General features: G+C 46.5%; 1 protein-coding gene across 10 annotated transcripts in view; it reads left to right on the plus strand.

The window, feature by feature from the left end:
- Nucleotides 1-21,464, plus strand: part of SEMA5B (semaphorin 5B) — a 324,525-nt gene that overhangs the window by 255,004 nt on the left and 48,057 nt on the right. For all 10 annotated transcript variants that reach the window (XM_064157107.1, XM_064157117.1, XM_064157118.1 and 7 more), the window contains 2 exons: nucleotides 14,143-14,260; nucleotides 20,240-20,421. In XM_064157107.1, coding sequence (XP_064013177.1) covers nucleotides 14,143-14,260; nucleotides 20,240-20,421 — 300 coding nt within the window. The remainder of the gene's footprint in view (nucleotides 1-14,142; nucleotides 14,261-20,239; nucleotides 20,422-21,464) is intronic.

Consider the following 21,464-nt stretch of genomic DNA (forward strand, 5'->3'; position numbering starts at 1 on the left):
CAAAGGTAAAAGCCTACAAAAGTGTTGGAAGACTTCATAGGCAGAGAGGAGAGTGCTCAGCCCAATGTCTTGTCATCCACAGTATCCAGTAATACATCAGAAGAAATCACTAAACATCTGGTTTGGTATTCTGGTTGCATTTAAGTAAATAGTAAGACTCCCACTGACATAGAATGAAGACATCAAACAGAACCACCACCACTCAAGCTCTTTGAAGAAAAAAAAGTAGTTTGGTTGATGAAATGGATCTGTGTTCTTTAAATAGAAGTACAAAATTATACCATTTTCTCTATCCTAATTTGCATCTGCTGTTGCAGGCAATTGCTCCCATTTTCTTTAATGTAGCTACTCTATAAAGTTAAGTGCATCCCTACTGTTTGCAGGATATGGACCTTTAAGATTTGGGGAGATGCTACAGGTCTAAGGATCCTGGATCCCAGGGTTGGAGTTGAGGAGCTTCATGTCAACAGTGTGGGATGTGGCCACGTGTGCCTGAAATTGGAGGGAAAAGAAAGTAAAAAGAAGTCCAGGGTAAGCTGTGCTATAGTGAGCAGAGGCATGTTTCCAGTCAGATGCCAGAGAGATTGGTTTTCAGTTTCATCTTATTTGACATTATCTCTAATGGCATGGAAGAAACAAAATAGCATGCTTTGTAGATGGTGTTGAGGTATGAAGGAATCACAAATAACAGTGAAGAGAGAAATGCAATGTGGAGCCAGTAGGGAAGCCAGCAAGAGGCTGAATTGGAGCAATAAGCCTGTGCTAAGATTGCTGGTGTTTGCATCACTGAATGAGAGAAGACACAGGATGACAGAGTGGAAAGGGGCTCTGCTCTGACCCAGATGATTTATTACAGTTTTTCCATTTCTATTAAATGCTCAAACCAATGACATGCTTTGCATTAATTTTAAGCTGTCTGCACAGTTTTTAGTATTCCACTTTTAGACAGAATTATGTAAGGGGTCTTGAGTGAGTGGTAGTGCGGCAGGAGAGGAATTTGGCAGTAGCCAGAGTCTGGGGTTATACAGCTGCTGAAAGAGATGAAAATCATTCCAGAAAGCCAAATAAAAGAAGCTGATGTCAGGACACCCTGCCTTTTGTCTTCTATGTGACGCATATGATAATACTAGATTGCCAGTTGCTTTTGGAGAGCTTCACGTTTGCTGGAAGGCAGTAAAAAGCTGAGGGGCTGAGCATTCTGAGGGATTTTTCTTTGCTTCTTGTTTTTAAAGTGTACTGCCAACATACTTGGCTCACAAGATCAAGAATGGTTTAGCTTATGGATCCTTTTACCTTCAGCAGACTGACTTGAGGCCAGCTCAGATCAATGACGTTTAGAAGTCATTACCATTTGGTGCCTGCCAGGTGGGCTATGTGAAATTAGTCTCAACACAGTGGTGACTGACAGGATAGCAGGTAGTCTTCTTGGAATATATAATGTTAGGATGACACTGATGCTGTTGTTATACAAACAAGATTAATAACTAAAGCTACCAGCAAGCCCCAGGGCAGATACCCCTTGCATCTGTCAGTTCTTGCAGTTTGCTACTGTTGTGCCCTCATATTTGTATTATAGGCAATGATCACGTTTGGGAGCGTGACTCCTAATGCAGTCTTCACCATTACTGCTGCAATTGATGTTTTGCATCATATCTCAAGCTTCCAGTGAGCATTTTCAGTGTAAAAAGCAAACATGTCTGATGTTAATACTGAATAAATGTAATGCTATAGATGTATCATTAAGTTTTTATTAGGAGCTGTGCTGTTCTGCTCGTTTGGGGAGAAGGAAGTATCTGGAGTCAGAGCAAATGTCTTACTGTTGGTTTAAGTTTAAAATTTAAGTATATATAACTACTTAAAATATGTATGGGTTGCAGACAAACACAGAAACATAATGTTTTGCTGTCTGGTGTCTTCTACATGTCAAAATAGCTAAGAACTGCAAAGGGGTAAGGCTGGCATTTCAAGAATATCCATGTACTTAAGTGATGTTGCCTCTTGATAAAAAGTGGAGTGGACATTGTTTGAAAGTGTCAATATGACTACAGGGAAGTGGTTGTTCCCTTGTGCTCTGCACCAGTGAAACCTCACACTGAGTACTGTGTTCAGTTTGTGGCCCTCACTACAAGAAAGACATCGAGGTACTGGAGCAGGTAAAGAGGAAGGCAATGAAGTTGGTTAGGGAGAACTGGTGAATAGTAGTTGGAGGAACTGGGGTGTGTAGCCTGGAGAAAAGGAGGCTCTCTACCTTCTTGCTCTCTACAGCTACCTGGAAGAAGGTTGTAGCGAGGTGGGTGGGCACTCTCTTCTTCCTAGTAACAAGTAATGAGAGGAAATGGCTTCAGGTTGCACCAGAGGAGGTTAAGATTAGATATTAGAAAAAAATTCTGCACTGAGGTGCTCGAATCCCCCGTTTCTGAAGATGTTTAATAGGTGCTTAATGTGGTGCTAAGGGATATGGTTTAGCACCAGACTTGATAGAGTTAGATAATGATTGGACTTTTCCAACTGAAACAATTCTATGATTCTACATGAGAAAAAACAAGACTGAACACATTGGCAGGACCATTTTGTCTCTTATGAAATGTTAAAATAACCCTGCATTTGTGATGGTTTGGGTGTTACTTGCCCCCTCCCCACTCTTATGAAATCACCCAGACTAGACTCAGCCCAGCTGGAAATTAGAATGAAGCTTTGTATTTACAACTTAGCCCAACATACAAGCAGATATTTACAGTATTTACAGCTATATACAGTAATATACAAGTTAAAAAAGTAATACAGAAACACAACAGCCCTCCCAGAAACCAGAGTCCCCAGGAAGGGCTCCCAACCACTCTTCCACCTCCTTTACACCCCTCTGCCTTATCCCAGACTTTGCCTTATGTTCAAGGTGAGTTTGGAGAATTGGCTAGGGGGGTTATGAAGCAGACTGATTAGTTACACAGACAGCAAGTTAGGGAGAGAAGTGCATGCAGCCAGAGCCAGAGAGCAACTCTGTTATCTATATTTATGTTCTTGTTTTTATACATCTCAGCAAGCCTATGAGTGAAGTAGACTTTACCACTGTTTCCTTTTCACAGCCTGTAGTCTAATCCTTCTCACCAAAATATCCTAGCTAGCTTCACACTAGCACAGCATTGTACAAGAGATGTGTTAGATCACAGAGTGTAGTAGTTGCTCTAATGTTTATTTGCATTTTCCAACATACGTTAGTCTACAAAGGCTCTGTCTAGTTTAATCTACATCTTGTTGACCAAAAAATAATTACCCAGAGCTTAATAAAACCTAACTCACAGAATCACAGAATCAACCAGGTTGGAAAAGACCTCCAGGATCATCGAGTCCAACCTATCACCCAACACCTTCTAATGAACTAACGCATGGCACTAAATGCCTCACCAAGTGGCACTGTGGCCTCAGATGTGGGAGCTCTAGGTTAACTAGTTTTCATTTTAAAGCCTGGATGAGGCACTTAGTGCCATGGTCTGGTTGACTGGCCAGGGCTGGGTGCTAGGTTGGACTGGATGAGCCCGGAGGTCTCTTCCAACCTGCTTGATTCTATCATTCGATGAATTCTTGCTACAATCCAGACCATTCTTTCTCCAAAGAGATATTCTATCAACAGCAGACCAAGGGAGGTTCTCCTCCCCCTCTACTCTGCCCTACTGAGATCTCATCTTGAGTACTGCCTTCAGTTTTGAGATCCCCCGTTTAAGAGGGACAGGGATCTGCTGGAGAGGGTCTAAGGGAGGGCTACAGGGATGATGAGGAGACTGGAGCACTGCCTGATGAGGAGAGGCTGAGGGACCTGGGGCTGTTTAGTCTGGAGAAGAGAAGACTGAGAGGGGATTTAATCAGTGTTTATCTGTATCTGGCGGCTGGAAGTCAGGAGTGGGGGACAGGCTCTGCTCACTGCTCCCTGGGATAGGACAAGGAGTAATGGATGGAAGCTGCAGCACAGGAGGTTCCACTTCAACACAAGGGAGAACTTCTTTCCTGTAAGGCTCCCAGAGCACTGGCAGAGGCTCCCCAGAGAGGTTGTGGAGTCTTCTTCTCTGAAGACTTTCCAGGCCTGGCTGTGTTCCTGTGTACCCTGAGCTAGACTGTATGGAGTTGCTTGAATACTTTGGTTACTGCTTGGATGCTTTGTGCAGGCTGGGTAACAGCTCTAGACTGTTTTTAGGTTTCTTTAGCATCACACACATTTCTAAGTTTTCTGTCCCTTTCTAACTTCCCATTTTAGCATAATTTGTTCTCTTAAATTATCAGCATCTTGCAGAAGCAAGCACCTGTCTCTGTCCCTTGCAGAGCATTTGCTCTTGCCTAAACCACCTTTTTTCCCACCTGTGCTACCAGGCTACAGGAATTTGCCATATTTACACAAAAGTCTCAGCTCTGCCAGCACAGAGCAGAAATGCAGAAGCACAGGACATCTTAATCTGAGAGCCACCTCCAAACACTGACTGTCACAGGGCAGACACAAGGAAGGACACCTGAGTGCACAGATTTGCCCAAGCTGCCTTTCCAAAAGGATGTGACATCCCCTGTGCCTCTTTCCATATGTCAGCCTCGAGAGGCAGGTTTTCTTAAGGCTCACAAGCCTGCCAAGGCTAGGAAATGGTTGTGCTCCACAATCCAGACGCACATGCCCTGCGCTCAGGAATTCCTTCTGGCTATTTTTTTTTCATTAGGATTTTAATAGTATTTGAGTTTTCTTATGGGTGACTGATCCCATCGCTGGTAGTCAGAGGCTCTCTGTACTTCTGTTTTTATTAGAGGTCAGTTTTGTTTGGCACAGTGTCAAGGGTTTCTAAGAGTGTTTGTGGAGGAACACATCTATATTTTTTTTTAATAACCTGCTTTACTGTTGTAAACATAAATCCAGATTTAATCAGAATTTTTTCTTGGGATGGCATCAATCTTCGTATTTGAATAAATGCAATGCTGTTTTATTTCATGGCTTTAAAAATAAACACCTATCCAATAAAAAAGTCACTGTTGCTAAAAGATGATGGAATGAGATGTCAGAAAGTATGAAATGGAACAGGGTTTTTGTGTAGGTTGCACAAGACCATAATCTATAAACCGCAATCGATAAAGTGATCTTGAAAATGGTAATGCAGGAGGTGGAAACTAGCAAGCCAAGGCCCCTGGTGTGGAAAAGAAAATAAGGTGAAAGAGCCTTGGAAAATCCTCTGTGCACTGCTTCTTTCAAATAAGTTACATGTGTTTGGCTTACAAATGGACTCCAGTTTTAGTGGTTGTTTTACGCCATGGCTTTAATTTATGCATTCAAAACAAATCATGTGCAGAGCAGCAACCACTGATGCTAAGCATGTGTGGGTGATAAATGACACACACTTTATCTTCTCTGCCTCTGTGTCCAATATCAAATGCCAAAATACCAAACCCTGTCTGCCTTGATTAACATCAACTGCAGTCCTCACAGTGGTGGTACCTGTGGGCTAGGGTATGTTCTTCCTGAGTTGTGCCCTGCTCCTCCTTAACTGCTTGTGGACTACATGGCTACTCATCTTGAGGAACAGGCAGTAGCATCGGGCATGGATTGTGTTGTATTCACCAGCTGAGGAAAGAAGCTGCTACTTGACCAGTGTCTGACTAAGGCAGCTCAGTTCCACTTGGCTTCTCTTCTCAGTGAGGAAAGATAATGGATTTGTACAGATCACTAATGCATCTCTGCAGTTTGAATTTTTAAAGGTATCAAATTAAAGGGATTGTTTGAAGCTCTGGTGCTTTTTTTTCTCTTTCTGATCTTATTTTCTTAAGCCATGAACATCCTTTTGATTCTTATTCTTCTCTTTTCATGCCATCTGGCTTTAGGGAAGACAGAAGTCCGTTCTTCCTTACACAGGCTGTTGAGGTTGTCAGTAAATATGATTTGGTTGGCTGGAAGATAACGTGATTATTTGTTTAGTTCATCCACTCTGCAGGTTGACAGCGATGGAACAGTAAGCTAACCTTGTCAAGGAATGCCAGTCTGCCAAACACAGCCTTATGCCTGCAACTAACAGACACAGCCAAAACTCCCTTGCTGCTTGCAAAGGGCTGCTCCCTTAGAGTTAACTGCGCAGAATGCAACAAACCACTGTGAAATTCTGAGCTCTTATTTCTCTAACAGAGCAAGGTGAACTCCTGTGCTACCCATGCTCCTGAGTTGCTGAGCAGATGTGAGTGTTGCTCAGTACCTCACAGGATCAGGCTTATAAATGTTTGCAGTGCACCAGTTCACAGCCCTGCTATCTTTGAGCTAATTGGGCGATGCCCAGTTTAAAGGACCTGGTGCTATGACAATTATCTTAGCTTCCTGACAAACTCGATGTCCACTGCAGATTCCAAATGCACCAGCAAAAATGCAGAACTCTCTCCTGGTACAGAGTTTTGTGAGCAAATACACTTTGGGAAGGCAGCTTCTCAGCCTAGGACCCTGCCTCTGCAGCTCATCACATCCTGTCATTCCAATCCTATTGCTTGTTGTCATCAAAAAGGAGTGAGAAAGACATAAAGGAAAAAAAGAGGAAATGAAAACTGGGAGAGTAAGCACGTCCTGGCAGATGAGAGGAGCAGAGTTCTTCAGCATGAATGCTCTCAGTGACAGTTTTGTGGCATTTGGTCCAAAGTGGCACTTTTGTGTCTCTTCTGCCTGTAGTACGAATGGGAAGATGCTTCAGTAATTATTTCCTTTGGGATGTCAGAGACTCATCTCCTGGGTCTGTTTTTACTGATTTAGTAGACTGTTTATTACATGTACTATCCAGACTCAGAGCAAATTAAAATGGGAACATTTTAATTTGCTCTGAGGTTCAAGCTTTAATGAAGATTGTGAAAGAAGACCTGATTCAGGCTACTACAAAAAAAGGCCACCTTGGGCAGCACAGTACTGACGTTATGGAAACAGAAGCCTTTAATACAGCACATGCTATTAGTGAAGGCTCGGCACTGACAAGCTTTAAAGTCCCCTTAAAAAACTCTTCTGAGTCATTGGTAAGAGTTTCCATTGACTTCAGTGGGCTGTGGGTAGTTCCCCACTTGCAGACTCATAATCCTTTGTGTTTCTACAGCAGATCGCTGCTGTAGAAGTGATTGAAATGGCCAACAACAGAGAGGCTTACAGCTCCCAAACAGCAGGCAGCAGGTGAGCTCTTAGGAGTAAGAGCTTATTTTCATGCAAATATCTTTGGTAAGTGAGAATAAGAAACTAGAGGGGGAAAAAAAAATCCAAAACCTTGAACAAGAGTTACAGATGGAATAGTCTTTCAACTGAGCATTTTCAGTCTATGCCTTTATGCTTCCAGCTAAGACCATGAATTAAAATTAATCACTATTGATAGTAATGTGCTGTCAAAATAAACCTGACCTCTTACCTCTCTGTCAAAAGTTATTCTCCTAAGCCCTTGCTGAATGTGCAGTGGTTAGTAGATGGCCAGGGCAGAACTGGGGGCAGATAGCATGTGGTATTTTTACAGTCTTCCACAAGCATCCTGCTTTGTGAAATTTCATTAACTAATATTCATTAGAATTAATATAGTCAGTGTTGACCTGCTATGCTCAGGTAATCCTCTGGGATAATGGATTCCTTCTAGCTGTGTGAATTATGATTGGAGATGATAGTGTGTCATTAGCTCCTTCAGGCATTCCTAGCCACCGAGGAGACCTAAGAGTGGTGTTCCCTGTGCATATGGTATTGTGCTGCTTTGAGGCTAGTTGGAATATTTTAATGAGAGAAATTAAGTCATTGGTTGTGAAAAGAAAATAATGATGATGTCTGTGTCATTCACTGGATTGCTGAGAGGGATCAAAAGCCAAAATACAAATATTTTTCCCTCACTTTGTCCTGGGACATTGCCCTATTCATTTCTCCATTGATCTGATCTAATATCTCTCCTTTAATCTCAGTTAACAACTGACACGTAAGCTTTGCTGACTTTTGGGTTTGTTTGCCTGTCTTGAGGTAGAGGGAGAAAGAGGGGGTGACTTTGAGCCCTTCTGGGCAGTTTTTCTTGTCTGAGAGGGAGTTTGGATTTCTGTATTATTTCTAATTAGTATAGAATTGTAAATACTGTGTATAGGTATTTGCTTGTAAATTTTGCCCTGCTGCAAATACAGCTTCATCTTACTTCCAAGCCGTCTGAGCTAGTCTGGTAAATTTCAAATAGTGTGTGTGTGGGGAGTTCCTAACCCACATTAGGTATGAAATCTGGCCCCACTGAGCCAGTGGCAGAAGTCTCATTGCCTTTGGAACGTCAGAATTTCATTATAGTATGTAAACTCCTTTGCATCTTATTTCACACTATTCACATTCTGCCCTTTGAGCCTTGGGGTCCCACAGCCTGTGTGAGACTTTTCAGTGGTAGTGTAATACAAAATGGTACTTACACCTAAACGTTTCCTTTTATTTTGTGTTCTGAGCACAGGGAAATGCTGTGATTATGTTTTCCACATTGTGGAGGCTCAGGGGGGACCTCATTGCTGTCTATAACTACCTGAAGGGACATTGTAGCCAGGTGAGGGTTGGCCTCTTCTCCCAGGCAACCAGCAATAGAACAAGGGGACACAGTCTCAAGTTGTGCCAGGGTAGGTCTAGGCTGGATGTTAGGAGGAAGTTCTTCCCAGAGAGAGTGATTTCCCATTGGAATGGGCTGCCCAGGGAGGTGGTGGAGTCACCATCCCTGGAGGTGCTCAAGAAAAGCCTGGATGAGGCACTCAGTGCCATGGTCTAGTTGACTGGCTAGGGCTGGGTGCTAGGTTGGACTGGATGATCTTGGAGATCTCTTCCAACCTGGCTGATTCTATGATTCTATGACAGCATATTTCTGAGACATTTGGATCTGTGCACACATGTATGCATACATGCATTTGGTTTTGAAAGGTGTTTTGTTTGCTGGTGTGGTTTTAGCTTTTAATGACATAAACAGGGATATATATTCTGAAGATGGAAGGATATAAATTAGGCTGGATTTTGAGGTGTTTGCTTAAAGTGTTTGCCAGAAACGTTGTTCTCTTATAGGAATGCATATTGTAATGCTTTTCCTGCTTACAAAAGGGAAAAAAATGGAGCAAATTGTGTGTGAGTAAATACATTCCTCCTCACCCGTAAGTTTCCTGCTGTCAGCTGATATAATAGGCTTCTCCCCTGATTTGAGGCAGATGAGCAGGCTCCGAATCTTGAAGGGAGGCAGACAGCACAGCTATTTTGTTTTTAAATTTCAAATGGTTTTGAGGGCCTGCTATCAAACAGGGAGAAGTCCTGGGCTGTGATGGTTGTTAAATTACAGAGTGTGTGATTTGACAACCCAGCAGAGCCCAGGCTGGGTAGCAATTCATCACTCCCAGGATGCAGCATGCAGGAAGGGTGCAGCGTGCAGGAAGGGTGCAGCATGCAGGAAGGGTGCAGCGTGCAGGAAGGGCGCAGCGTGCAGGAAGGGCACAGGGTGCAGCATGCAGGAAGGGCACAGCGTGCTGGAAGGGCGCAGCGTGCAGGAAGGGCACAGGGTGCAGCATGCAGGAAGGGCACAGCGTGCTGGAAGGGCGCAGCGTGCGGGAAGGGCGCAGGTGCGGGAAGGGCGCAGCGTGCGGGAAGGGCGCAGCGTGCGGGAAGGGCGCAGCATGGAAGAAGGGTGCAGTGTGCTGGAAGGACGCAGCATGCAGGAAGGGTGCAGGGTGCAGCGTGCAGGAAGGGTACAGCGTGCAGGAAGGGTGCAGGGTGCAGCGTGCAGGAAGGGTACAGCGTGCAGGAAGGGTGCAGGGTGCAGCGTGCAGGAAGGGTGCAGCGTGCAGGAAGGGTGCAGCGTGCTAGAAGGGTGCAGCGTGCAGGAAGGGCGCAGCGTGCAGGAAGGGCGCAGCGTGCAGGAAGGGCGCAACGTGCAGGAAGGGCGCAGCGTACAGGAAGGGCGCAGCGTACAGGAAGGGCGCAGCGTGCAGGAAGGGCGCAGCGTGCAGGAAGGGCGCAGCGTGCAGGAAGGGTGCAGGGTGCAGCGTGCAGGAAGGGTGCAGCGTGCAGGAAGGGTGCAGCGTGCTGGAAGGGTGCAGCGTGCAGGAAGGGCGCAACGTGCAGGAAGGGCGCAGCGTACAGGAAGGGCGCAGCGTGCAGGAAGGGCGCAGCATGCAGGAAGGGCGCAGCGTGCAGGAAGGGTGCAGGGTGCAGCGTGCAGGAAGGGCGCAACGTGCAGGAAGGGTGCAGGGTGCAGCGTGCTGGAAGGGTGCAGCATGCTGGAAGGGTGCAGCGTGCTGGAAGGGTGCAGCGTGCAGGAAGGGTGCAGGGTGCAGCGTGCAGGAAGGGTGCAGCGTGCTGGAAGGGTGCAGCGTGCTGGAAGGGTGCAGCGTGCAGGAAGGGCGCAACGTGCAGGAAGGGCGCAGCGTACAGGAAGGGCGCAGCGTGCAGGAAGGGCGCAGCATGCAGGAAGGGCGCAGCGTGCAGGAAGGGTGCAGGGTGCAGCGTGCAGGAAGGGCGCAACGTGCAGGAAGGGTGCAGGGTGCAGCGTGCAGGAAGGGCGCAGCGTGCTGGAAGGGTGCAGGGTGCAGGAAGGGCGCAGCGTGCAGGAAGGGCGCAGCGTGCAGGAAGGGCGCAGCGTGCAGGAAGGGTGCAGGGTGCAGCGTGCAGGAAGGGCGCAACGTGCAGGAAGGGTGCAGGGTGCAGTGTGCAGGAAGGGCGCAGCGTGCTGGAAGGGTGCAGCGTGCTGGAAGGGTGCAGCGTGCTGGAAGGGTGCAGCGTGCTGGAAGGGTGCAGCGTGCAGGAAGGGTGCAGGGTGCAGCGTGCAGGAAGGGCGCAACGTGCAGGAAGGGTGCAGGGCGCAGCGTGCAGGAAGGGCGCAGCGTGCAGGAAGGGTGCAGCGTGCAGGAAGGGCGCAGCGTACAGGAAGGGCGCAGCGTGCAGGAAGGGCGCAGCGTGCAGGAAGGGCGCAGCGTGCAGGAAGGGTGCAGGGTGCAGCGTGCAGGAAGGGTGCAACGTGCAGGAAGGGTGCAGGGTGCAGCGTGCAGGAAGGGCGCAGCGTGCTGGAAGGGTGCAGCGTGCTGGAAGGGTGCAGCGTGCAGGAAGGGTGCAGCGTGCAGGAAGGGTGCAGGGTGCAGCGTGCAGGAAGGGCGCAACGTGCAGGAAGGGTGCAGGGCGCAGCGTGCAGGAAGGGCGCAGCGTGCAGGAAGGGCGCAGCGTGCAGGAAGGGTGCAGGGTGCAGCGTGCAGGAAGGGCGCAGCGTGCAGGAAGGGTGCAGGGTGCAGCGTGCAGGAAGGGTGCAGCGTGCAGGAAGGGTGCAGCGTGCAGGAAGGGTGCAGCGTGCAGGAAGGGCGCAACGTGCAGGATGGGTGCAGGGTGCAGCGTGCAGGAAGGGCGCAGCGTGCTGGAAGGGCGCAGCGTGTAGGAAGGGCGCAACGTGCAGGAAGGGTGCAGGGTGCAGCGTGCAGGAAGGGCGCAGCGTGCAGGAAGGGCGCAGCGTGCAGGTTAGGCGCAGCGTGCAGGAAGGGCGCAGCGTGCAGGAAGGGCGCAGCGTGCAGGAAGGGCGCAGCGTGCAGGAAAGGTGCAGCGTGCAGGAAGGGTACAGCGTGCAGGAAGGGTACAGCGTGCAAGAAGGGTGCAGGGCGCAGCGTGCTGGAAGGGTGCAGGGTGCAGCGTGCAGGAAGGGTGCAGGGTGCAGGAAGGGCGCAGCGTGCAGGAAGGGTGCAGGGTGCAGCGTGCAGGAAGGGTGCAGGGTGCAGGAAGGGCGCAGCGTGCAGGAAGGGCGCAGCATGCAGGACGGGTGCAGCGTGGTGGAAGGGTGCAGCATGGCTGCCGTAGCTGGCTGCCAGCAAACGCTGCAGCAGGCCCTTCCCTAGGCCCATCGCTGTGGTCTTCTGACAGCTCTGCAGCGTGGTTACTGATGGCCCATCAGCTGGGGGTCAGCGGTGGCGGCAGGGGACCGCGGGCTGTGATTCATTGAGTGCAGCGTTAGAGATCCGTAGTTGGCCGATCTCCGCCAAGAGCAGCACATTAGCTCCATGACATACATTATGCCGGTGCCAGCAAAGTGGTCAGCGTCTAACTGGGATATATTGCAGCCTGCAGAGCGGCTGAAGGCTGCAGCACAGAACATACGGAGATTATTTCCCGAGTTTATGCAGCACATGTTTTCCTATAAATTAAATTCAGAGAAAATGTGTATCATAATAGGGCGATGCTCACAACAGCCTCCCCTGCCATGCATTACAATGACCTCTCTCAGCTCACTGGGTGCCCAATGAGAGGGCTTCATGCAGTTGGAAACAATAGCTTGTATGTGGCGTCGGGGTCTGAAAGCCTGAGCAAAAGGTTAAAACAGGGGCTCTATTTTCCTGTTTTCACCTCCATTGCAACTCTTATTCTCATTCCAGAAACTGTCTAGGATCCTCCTGAAGTGCTGAGTTGCTGAGAGGGTGGGCAGATGCCCTAGTGTCTGCTCTGTAATTAGCTGGCAGCTGCCCTTGCTGGGGGGCTGCTAGATGACAAAGGCAGCTCTAGACGTGGCAGCGGCCCCACTTTATGGATGAGGGTGGTGTGGCTTGCCAAACAGCAGGATGGAGGTCCATAGCCAGAATAACGAGCAAAGCAGCATGTGTCCTTGGAATGAGGATCCAAAGTCTGTTCTAGGCAAATATTTGATATTCTGTCAACTGGGATTGGAGCAAAATAATTTTTGTCTTTTCCCTGAGTCTGGTGAAGTATCTGAAGGAAGAATGCAGTAGAAAAAGTCATTATAATTACCTTGCTGAAGCATGAAAGATAAAGTTATACTCCTTACAACTCTGTATGTAAAATCTACATTAGAGGAAATGTAGGAGCTACCATGTAGGAGAAAACTGGAAACTCATAATTGAATTTAAACATCTACACATGTGTCTGTCTATAAAGCAGTGGGTACCAGGCAGCAAAACGGGATAGGGTCTGCTCTGGGGCAAATCATGGTGGAGTCAGTACAGACTGTCAGTGTTTTCAGCTGTGCTTAAGGGATTTGCTCTCTCATTTGTGGCCAATTACTGGCTAACGGGAGTTCAAAGATTCCTGGGAGGGAACAGTTCACATCTCATTACGTTTGATTCTTTTTTTTCCCCCTCCTTTTTTTCCCCCCTCCTTTTTTTAATGTTTCATTTATCATAATAGCCCTAGAATAAATTTTGTTACTCTCCTGTTTATCTTCGTGAATGGAATTTCCCCCCTTGGTCCCTTGCTGCTGTCTCATTGACAGTTTTCAAATCATTTGGGACTTTGGGAAAGATTCTGACAGCCTTTTCTGTAATAGAAGAGGATGGATCATTGGAATAAAAAAATACTGTTGGAAATCTTTTTAGGTTTAGTCCTCTTAGTCCTCTTTTTGTCTCTCACTAATACATGCATGATGTGGCTTGTACTCTTGCTTTATTAATGAAAATTAACCATTTGAAAGGAACCCATGGGAACAATCAGTACAGCTGGATTTTATTGGTACAGACTAATTCAGTGCCTGACCATCTCTGTTTAGTGGCAGTAGTAACCCTGGTTATTTTTCTTTAGCAGCTCACATGTTGGGAACACACACTTAGCTTGCAAGTATGGATTCAGGAGGAAAATGAATACGACAGTGTTCAAAGCAGCCAAAGGCTTAGAAATAATGTTCTGCTGTGACTTTTCCAAACTGACATCTTGATGTTGGGATTATAAATGAAACCATTGTTCCAGAGAAGGCCAAGACTGATAGAAAGCCTTTATGACTGGTCCATTGGCTAATTCTGCTTGTCTAACCCCTTTGGATGGACACAGTGTCAGAAAACATACTCACAGAGGTTGCTTTGTGTGGGATCTGGCCTGCTGAGTGATTACATGTGGGCACAAAGATATCTCAATGACAAGTGTTCTTTGACTAAAATTTGTAAAGTCATTTTCTTTCCTTAGGCCTTGCAGAGGAGTGAACTGATTTTTAATCTACAGCTTCTATGAGTGATATTTGCTTTGTGTCCTATCATCCTTCTATTCAGACATTCTCCCCTTCCAAGCAGGTAAACCTCTGTTTAGAAGAAATTGTTTCTTCTGCTGAGCCTTGGTGCAGTTGACAGCTGTCATATGCAAGCACTATACTTGAATATGTGTCTTCAGAGCTAGACGGTTTTGAAGAGCTTTAATCTTTATTCTTGCACATGCAGGGAATGCCTTGGAGCCAGAGACCCCTACTGTGGCTGGGATAACAAGCAGAAGCGATGCACCACCATTGAGGACAGCTCCAACATGAGCCTGTGGACTCAGAACATTACTGAGTGTCCAGTAAGTGGAAGGAGTGGAATTATTTTGTGTGTACTAGTGTATAAGTATGTGCATGCTCACGTAGAAGGGAGAGGCAAAATGAGAGTGTGGCAGCCTGATGAGAATTGGCTGCTAGAGAAACGTGGAGAGCCCAGTGGCACATGCTAATATTTGAACACAGCCTCTTGTTGAGAACTTAGAGACCTCGTATGTATTTGCTGCAAAAGAGGGATCACAAAGCAAGCACTCAGTCCTCCCCATGTCTTCAGTGAAGAAGACTGGATCATGCTGTTGGGTTACTGCTAAGAACCATGTAAGCTCCAGCTCAAACTTACTATCTGCACCATTTCCTTGGCTTCCCTGAAGGCCAAGGGTATCAGAATAGATGACTAAAGCACTCTTGGGCAGCATTCAGTTAATTTTCCTCTTAGATTCCTGAGCTGGGCCAAGTTGATGCTAGTGAAGTGTTGCACTGACCAGAAGAGACATCAGAGGGATGGGGCATGTGTGGATGGTTTGCAGAAGGAGCAAAATGGTGTAGTATCTACAACAGAACACAAGGGAAGGGGAGAATGTAACTAAGAGAGAATATGACAAAGATATTATTCAATTCTAACCTTACTTTAGCAGGCTAAAGACCAAATCTATGTGATGTTTCTGAGTGATCATCTTTCCTTGCCCTAGTCTCCAGCAGATGCAGCAGTTAAAAAGCAGTGTCTCTGCTTGACTCAGCTTAAGTTATCTCTCCAGCTCTCTTCCTAGCCACTCTCCTCTGACAACAATATCCAGTTTCTGGATGTGATCCCCAGAAGCCATTTGGCCAGATTTAATTCCTGCTGCTTGAGCTGTACCTGCACAATGGCTGGAGAGGAAAGCTAGTCTTGTTAAATAAATTGGAGGTAGAAATTCTCATTAATATCCATTATTATTACCTAATGTCAATTAGCATGTTAATACTGCTAAGTCTGGTACATAGAGAGGACTGGATGGGATATATCTTCAGTATGCTATTTCTGTCTGGAGGTGCTGGGATGTTTATTCCCGTTATCTTCCTTGCTTCTCAGATATTTTCCCAGGAAATATTAGTCATTACTTCAATCCATTCTCAGCTTGGCAGGTCTAAGTTTTTCACTGCTGGATTCAGAAGCTTGTGTGTTTAAAACCCTCCTGTGTTGAACTGGGATGAGGTGTTTCTTGATTGCCCGTGGTGTTATCTTGTCCTGCTTAATGCCTGTGTCTGTTGATAGGTGTGTGAGGTGTTAATCCTCCAGCTTGAACATGTCTGCTGTGGTGCACACCAGGGAACAGACTACTCTGGATCATTGTTTCAAGGTCATAAAATCCCAGTATAGAATATTCAGGAGCTTTGGCTGTTCTTGAGGTGTTAGTTTTACATTAGTTTTAGCATTTCCATTGTAGATTATTTTCCATGTGGGTGCTCTTGTTCTGGTGCATGTACTAGCTTTGTGCTCTTTGACTGACAGGCTACCAAGAGGTTTAAAATCCACATGCAAATGCTTTCTTCTTTCTCTTCTGCCCCTTGCTGCCCCTTCACTACTGGTGTGGAGCAGGGTAGTTCATTTCAGCACCTAATTCAGCAATATCCAAGCAATTCCTGGTGTTCAGTGTAGAATAAAGGTCATAGTCAACAGAGGCAATAGTCTAAGACAGCATGTGAAAATGACCTCTGGAAAGGCAGGGGAATGTAGTGACCCAATGCCAAATTTCACATCTGAAAAAATTCAGTCTGGGAGTTTAGTTGGATGAGTCTTAAGAACTGTCACAGCTTTTCTCAACCCACTTTCCTGGGCCAAGCACCAGGCACTCAGCTGTGCTGGTACAGCTGTATGTGAGATCACAGTCAAGTGTAGCTTAAAAGCACCCCTCCCAAATAAACTTTTCCTAATTCAGATAATGTCACAGAGCTCTTCTGTAGCCTAGCCCACAAACAGATGTCCTGAAACAGCTGAGAGACTGGTACACAGCAACTTTTTAAGCCAGAACTGGCATATTACTGAATTATGTCCTAGAGGGCGAGGCATTAGTGTGAATCAGCCACAACTCTAGCACCACTTGACTGCTGCTCTTGTGCAAACACGCTTGTTCAGATGTATTTTGAACATCTTTGTACAGCACTACATTGCCCCACAGATTCCACCTCTGATTTTAATATTGAGGGACCTTAGACAGAGATTTAATCATATTATGTTAGCACGGTACCTTGGGCAGTGGTGTAATTTGGTTATTACCAGGTAACACCCAGAACCTCCTAAAGATTCATAGCTAAGATTGCAATGTTAAACATTTAACCGCAGGAAATGATAGGACACAAATTGCACATGCTGCTCTTCTTTTCCCTGTCTGTGCATGTGTCACATCAGAGAGTTCCAAATACATTGTTTTTATGCTGTTTTCTTAGGGTTGGGAAGAGGAAGCGAAGTGCTTTTTAGTTTTAGTAAAACTGACAAAAGCCATATCCCACTTTATAATATCTTACTGATGCCAATGTGAGCCACCAGCAGGAAAGGAACGTTAGATTTGGCTAACAAACTCCAGAAGCCAAGCTCATGGGGTCACTGCTGATGGTGACTGAAGTCAGGGATTTAATATTCCCATTAAAGTATGCAATCTTCCTTCTCCTAAGCCAAATGATGCTCTTCCTCATATGTTTTCATCCCAGTCCCATTCAGTGCTTTCAACAAACTCCTGTATCAGTCATCTGGCATTTGCTTCATGGCACTCCATTTTCCTACTAATCAGTGCCAGCCTTCCCACTCCTTTTTTTGGAGGGGCCAGCAGACTTTGTACCCTGCTCTCAATTCATGTAGGCTCAGCCACTCAGAGCTGTGATGCCCAGGATAATCCTGCTTGGGTCCACACTGAAGCATATCCAGTAAACAGAGAAAGATCTCAGCTGCCAGGATCCATGAGTCTCTGAAAACTAAGCATCTTCCTCCCCAGCTCCCAATGATTTTATACCCTAGACATATTTGAATGGCTTTCCATGGGAGGTGTAAATAGTTACAAGGACATAAAGTTCAGTTCTGTGCTCTGAACACAAGCTTGTTCCAAGGAAAAGGTTTCCACTTATAGACATGGAGAAGAGAAGCTCCAAGGAGACCTTACTGTGGCCTTCCAGTATCCTAAGGGGGCATACAAGAAAGCTGGTGAGTGACTTTTTAAGATGTCAGGTAGTGATAGGACTAGGGGGAATGGAGCAAAACTAGAAGTGGTTAGATTAACTTGAACATTAGGGAAATCTTCTTTACCATGAAGGTGGTGAAACACTGGAACAGGTTGCTCAGGGAAGTGGTGCAAGCTCCATTCCTGGAAGATTTTAAGGCCAGGCTGGATGTGGCTCTGAGCATCCTGGTCTAGTGTGAGGTGTCCCTGCCCATAGGAGAGGGGATTGGAACTGGATGATCTTTGAGGTCTCTTCCAGCCCTGACAATGCTGTGATTCTGTGACATTCTTTTCCCCTAGATTTGATTATAGAGATGCCTGAAGTACTTTGACTGAAACTTTGGAGGAATTTTTAGCTTCTGTCAAATAGATGACATGGAAACTTCTAGCTGAAATAATTAAAGTAGTCAATATCTGAATCCTAAGAGGAAGCATAGAAGAATGCTTCTAACCTTCTCTGTAATATCAAAATCAACACTGAAAATATCCTGGTAGCAGGAGGTAGGAATGGTCAGTCTGAACTTTTAGATCTATTGCTGGAGTCTTTAGGTGGTATAAGGAAGAAATGAAAAGGTGGTGGCCTTGGTGGGAGCATGGCAATTTCTAAACCACAAGAACTCTGGATTTGGTAATAGTCAGGAGAGAGAAGAACATTTAATCACATGTATTTTTAAAGTTGTCTTCTCTGTCTGATGGGCACTGTGGTGGCTACAAAGGATTTGCCTTCAGATAACTCCTGAAAAAGATCAATGCATGTGGGTTTTTATCCCACTTCCCAAGTTTGCTCTTTTGAAGATATTTTTATGAATTTAAAGCTGGAATAGCAATCCATATACAATTTCTTAAGTGTAAAAAGTTCCCACACTCACAACGTGACATGGTTACAAATCTCAGCATTTTGGTCATGGCTGCTTATTTGTTTAATTTTTGGGTTGCTTCCCAGCATCCTTTATGAGTCAATAATTATTTGTCAGCTTTTCTTTCTTTTTTTTTTCTTTTTCCTTTTTAATTGAAGCCACGGGCCATATCATACCATTGATTGCTGAACAGAGCTCCCTGTTGGAATCAGCAAGGCTTTCTGGCTCAAAAACGAATAGAAATGATCCAATACTTGGATTATGACTTTTGTTAAGGCAGGAGGAGAAGGGAGTTAAGAACGTGGCATTAAATATCTCAAAGTCGTTCTTTTAGTTCCCCTGACTTCTAGCAGCCCAGCTGTACTGATTTTTGATTGCATGCGTGTTTAAAGCTATGAGTTTAACACAACAGCAAGATTCTGCCTTCTTTTCTCTGGGTATCTTGCCTTGTAACCTGCAGCCCAGGGCAAGATTTTATGATGACATGATAATCTATTGCAAACAAAGGTTTACAGCAGGTGCTTGAAACACCCCAGCTGCAGCCTAACGAGCACAGTAACAGAGCTAAATTACTTCCATGCTACTGCTGCATATCTTTGATGCTGCTGTAGAGGGGTGAAAGCAGAAGATGACAGCCCACCAGAGGTACATTGTGAGTGTTACTGCAGCTCCAGACTTGGGGAATAAACCCAAAGCAGTGCGTTTCAGAGGATGCGTGCTTGAAAGCACTACTCCCATAGCTGTGGCTGGCTCCCTGCATGGCTCACAACTTCTCCATGCCTCAGTTTCCTTGTCCATAAAGAATACAAAAATATTTCCCCCCATGGGGCAGCCCAGCCCTCCAGACTGCAGAGCTCAGCAAAGCTTGGGCACAGTGGGGTTTGTCAGCAGTAGCTGGCTCATATTTGGGGCCAGGGCTATTTGCCAGTGCCCCAGCCTCTTTCTTTCTTCACCCTTCTTTGCATGTGGCACTGAGGTCAGGTGCATTGTGACCTTTGCCAGCGGTTTTATCAAAGCTGCTGAGCATCCCACCACCTCATGGGTGACACCAGTGCGGATGAGCTGCTGGCAGGCAGCCACCATCCATGCTGTCCCTCCTGAGAGGCCTTGCCTGTGGGGACATGCACCTTGCTCCCTCAGCTCAAGGCTTAAGGCTCACTTAGTAGCACTGAGGAAAACAAGGCACAGGGGAGCAATCTCTGCCACCCTGTCTCCTGGAAGGTTTCCACTAGTCCTGCGCTGAAGTAGTTCTGTTTCTCAAGGTTTTGGTGTGCCAAGACTACTGTATTTATACTTCTTCATTACAGTGCACAGAAATCTCAAGCCCCAGGCTATCTGGGGCTGTACAGGCATGAAGCAAAGGGCAGAGGAAACAGCAACATGCTCTGGTCTATAAACTGCCTTGAGATGAATTCTTGCTCTTTAGCCTGCTACACTATCCTCAGCCACCGTCTCCTTCACTTTCTGTCTCTCAGCAGGCTTAGAAATTTAGGCTGTGGCTCTGTTTAGAAGGGCAGCCCGTTCTTACTGTGTGTTTGGACAGGGCCAAACTCAGGAGTCCCTGGTCCAAGCTGATTGCTCAGGAGCAATCCCAAGCACTTCAGAGGCAGGACCATGATGGAGTGAGGACAATCAACAGCAGCTGTTGCGTTGCTTGAAAGGCTGAAGCTGTGCAGTGTGGGATGAGCATGGAGGCAGATGGATGCTTGTGTTTGGTGTGGTGCTGGCTGGGGTGCCTGTGCACACACGTTAGGTATGCAGGGTGGAATTTGGAGGGTAAATATTGATGTGGCATTCTCTGAAAACAACCCTCTGTTTTGAATCCTGCTCGCAAGCACAGGCAGCTCCCATCTAAGCTGCATCCTAATCTCCTCAGCAGCATTGTTTGGCATTTTTACTGTGGGGCTGTCTTCAGAAGTGTAAACTTGCTATTAATGACCTTTTTTTCTTTTAAAATTAGGTGAAAAACCTGACAACAAATGGAAGATTGGGACCTTGGTCCCCATGGCAACTGTGTGAGCATTCAGATGGGGACAGCACAGGCTCCTGTATGTGTAGGTCACGTTCATGTGACAGCCCTCGTCCTCGCTGCGGAGGTCGTGGCTGTGAAGGGGCCAGGATCGAGGTCGCAAATTGCTCAAGGTACCTCAGAATCTTTGTGCCTCTTAGAAAGGGAACAAGAGTTGTGCCTGTCTGCAGCTTGTGTTTCTGTGACCCTGTTTTTGTACCCCAGCTAAACTGAGCTATATGAGGTTCATCTTAAAGTCACTGAAAAAAGAAAGAGCTCAAGGGCTCTTCAGCCAGGGCTCTTTGAAGAAAAGCACCCCAAATGAGTGCATCGTGAACCTTCTCTAGACTGTGCCTCAGTTTCCTTCAACTGCACAGCTCGTTGTTTTGTCAGTTTGGATTCCAAAGGTGCGCTACCAAAAGCAAGCAGAGCGCCTTGTGAATGCTTGCGGGGACAGGGCTTAGCCTAGCTGCAAGCAAGGCTTGTTTGCCCTGTTCCACAGCTCTGTGAACTCTCTGCAGCACGCTGGCTGGGTGAAAGCAGCAGCACCACTGGGAGGCATGCCTGCCAGGGACAGCACTTAAACAGCACACCTATCTCACCTTGTGCTGAAATGCCTTTCCAAGGAAGCCTGAAGCTTGTACTTGAGTAGTGGAAGCTACATACTCTCTGGTGCCCCAGACAGCCACAGTCCTTGTGTCCATATTGCCCCACCACCCCTAGCCTACATCATGTCATGATTCAAGGGAAGATGATGCAGTAGTGTAAGCACTATTTAACCAGGGTGGGACCAGCCAATATTTTGGTAAATATTGGTTCAGTGTAGTTTTTATCCACTTTATCTTCTCCATAAACATTCATCCATTAAGGGCAACCATCTTTTGACTCATCCCTGGAGATCAGTGCTGGTCTTGGCACCAAAAATTCAGAAATACTCATGTTTTAATTGGCATCTGTCCCTCCAGTTGTGGGCTGTGCTGCCCAAAAGGCGTGCAGTCATTCCTGTCACTGTGCTGCCACCGTGGGCTGAACTAAACCTTCCTCAGGCAGGCTTTTTATGGCAGTGGGAAATAGAAATCATGCCAGTGGGATGGGTTTCTCAGCAGTGCTCTGATGGCAAAAGAGGCAGGAACAGCTTCTAATAAGGGTATGAAAAATAGATTATTCAATCTTAAGA

This window comes from Pogoniulus pusillus, chromosome 2 (assembly GCF_015220805.1).
Source record: "Pogoniulus pusillus isolate bPogPus1 chromosome 2, bPogPus1.pri, whole genome shotgun sequence".
Classification (NCBI taxonomy): Eukaryota; Metazoa; Chordata; class Aves; order Piciformes; family Lybiidae; genus Pogoniulus; species Pogoniulus pusillus.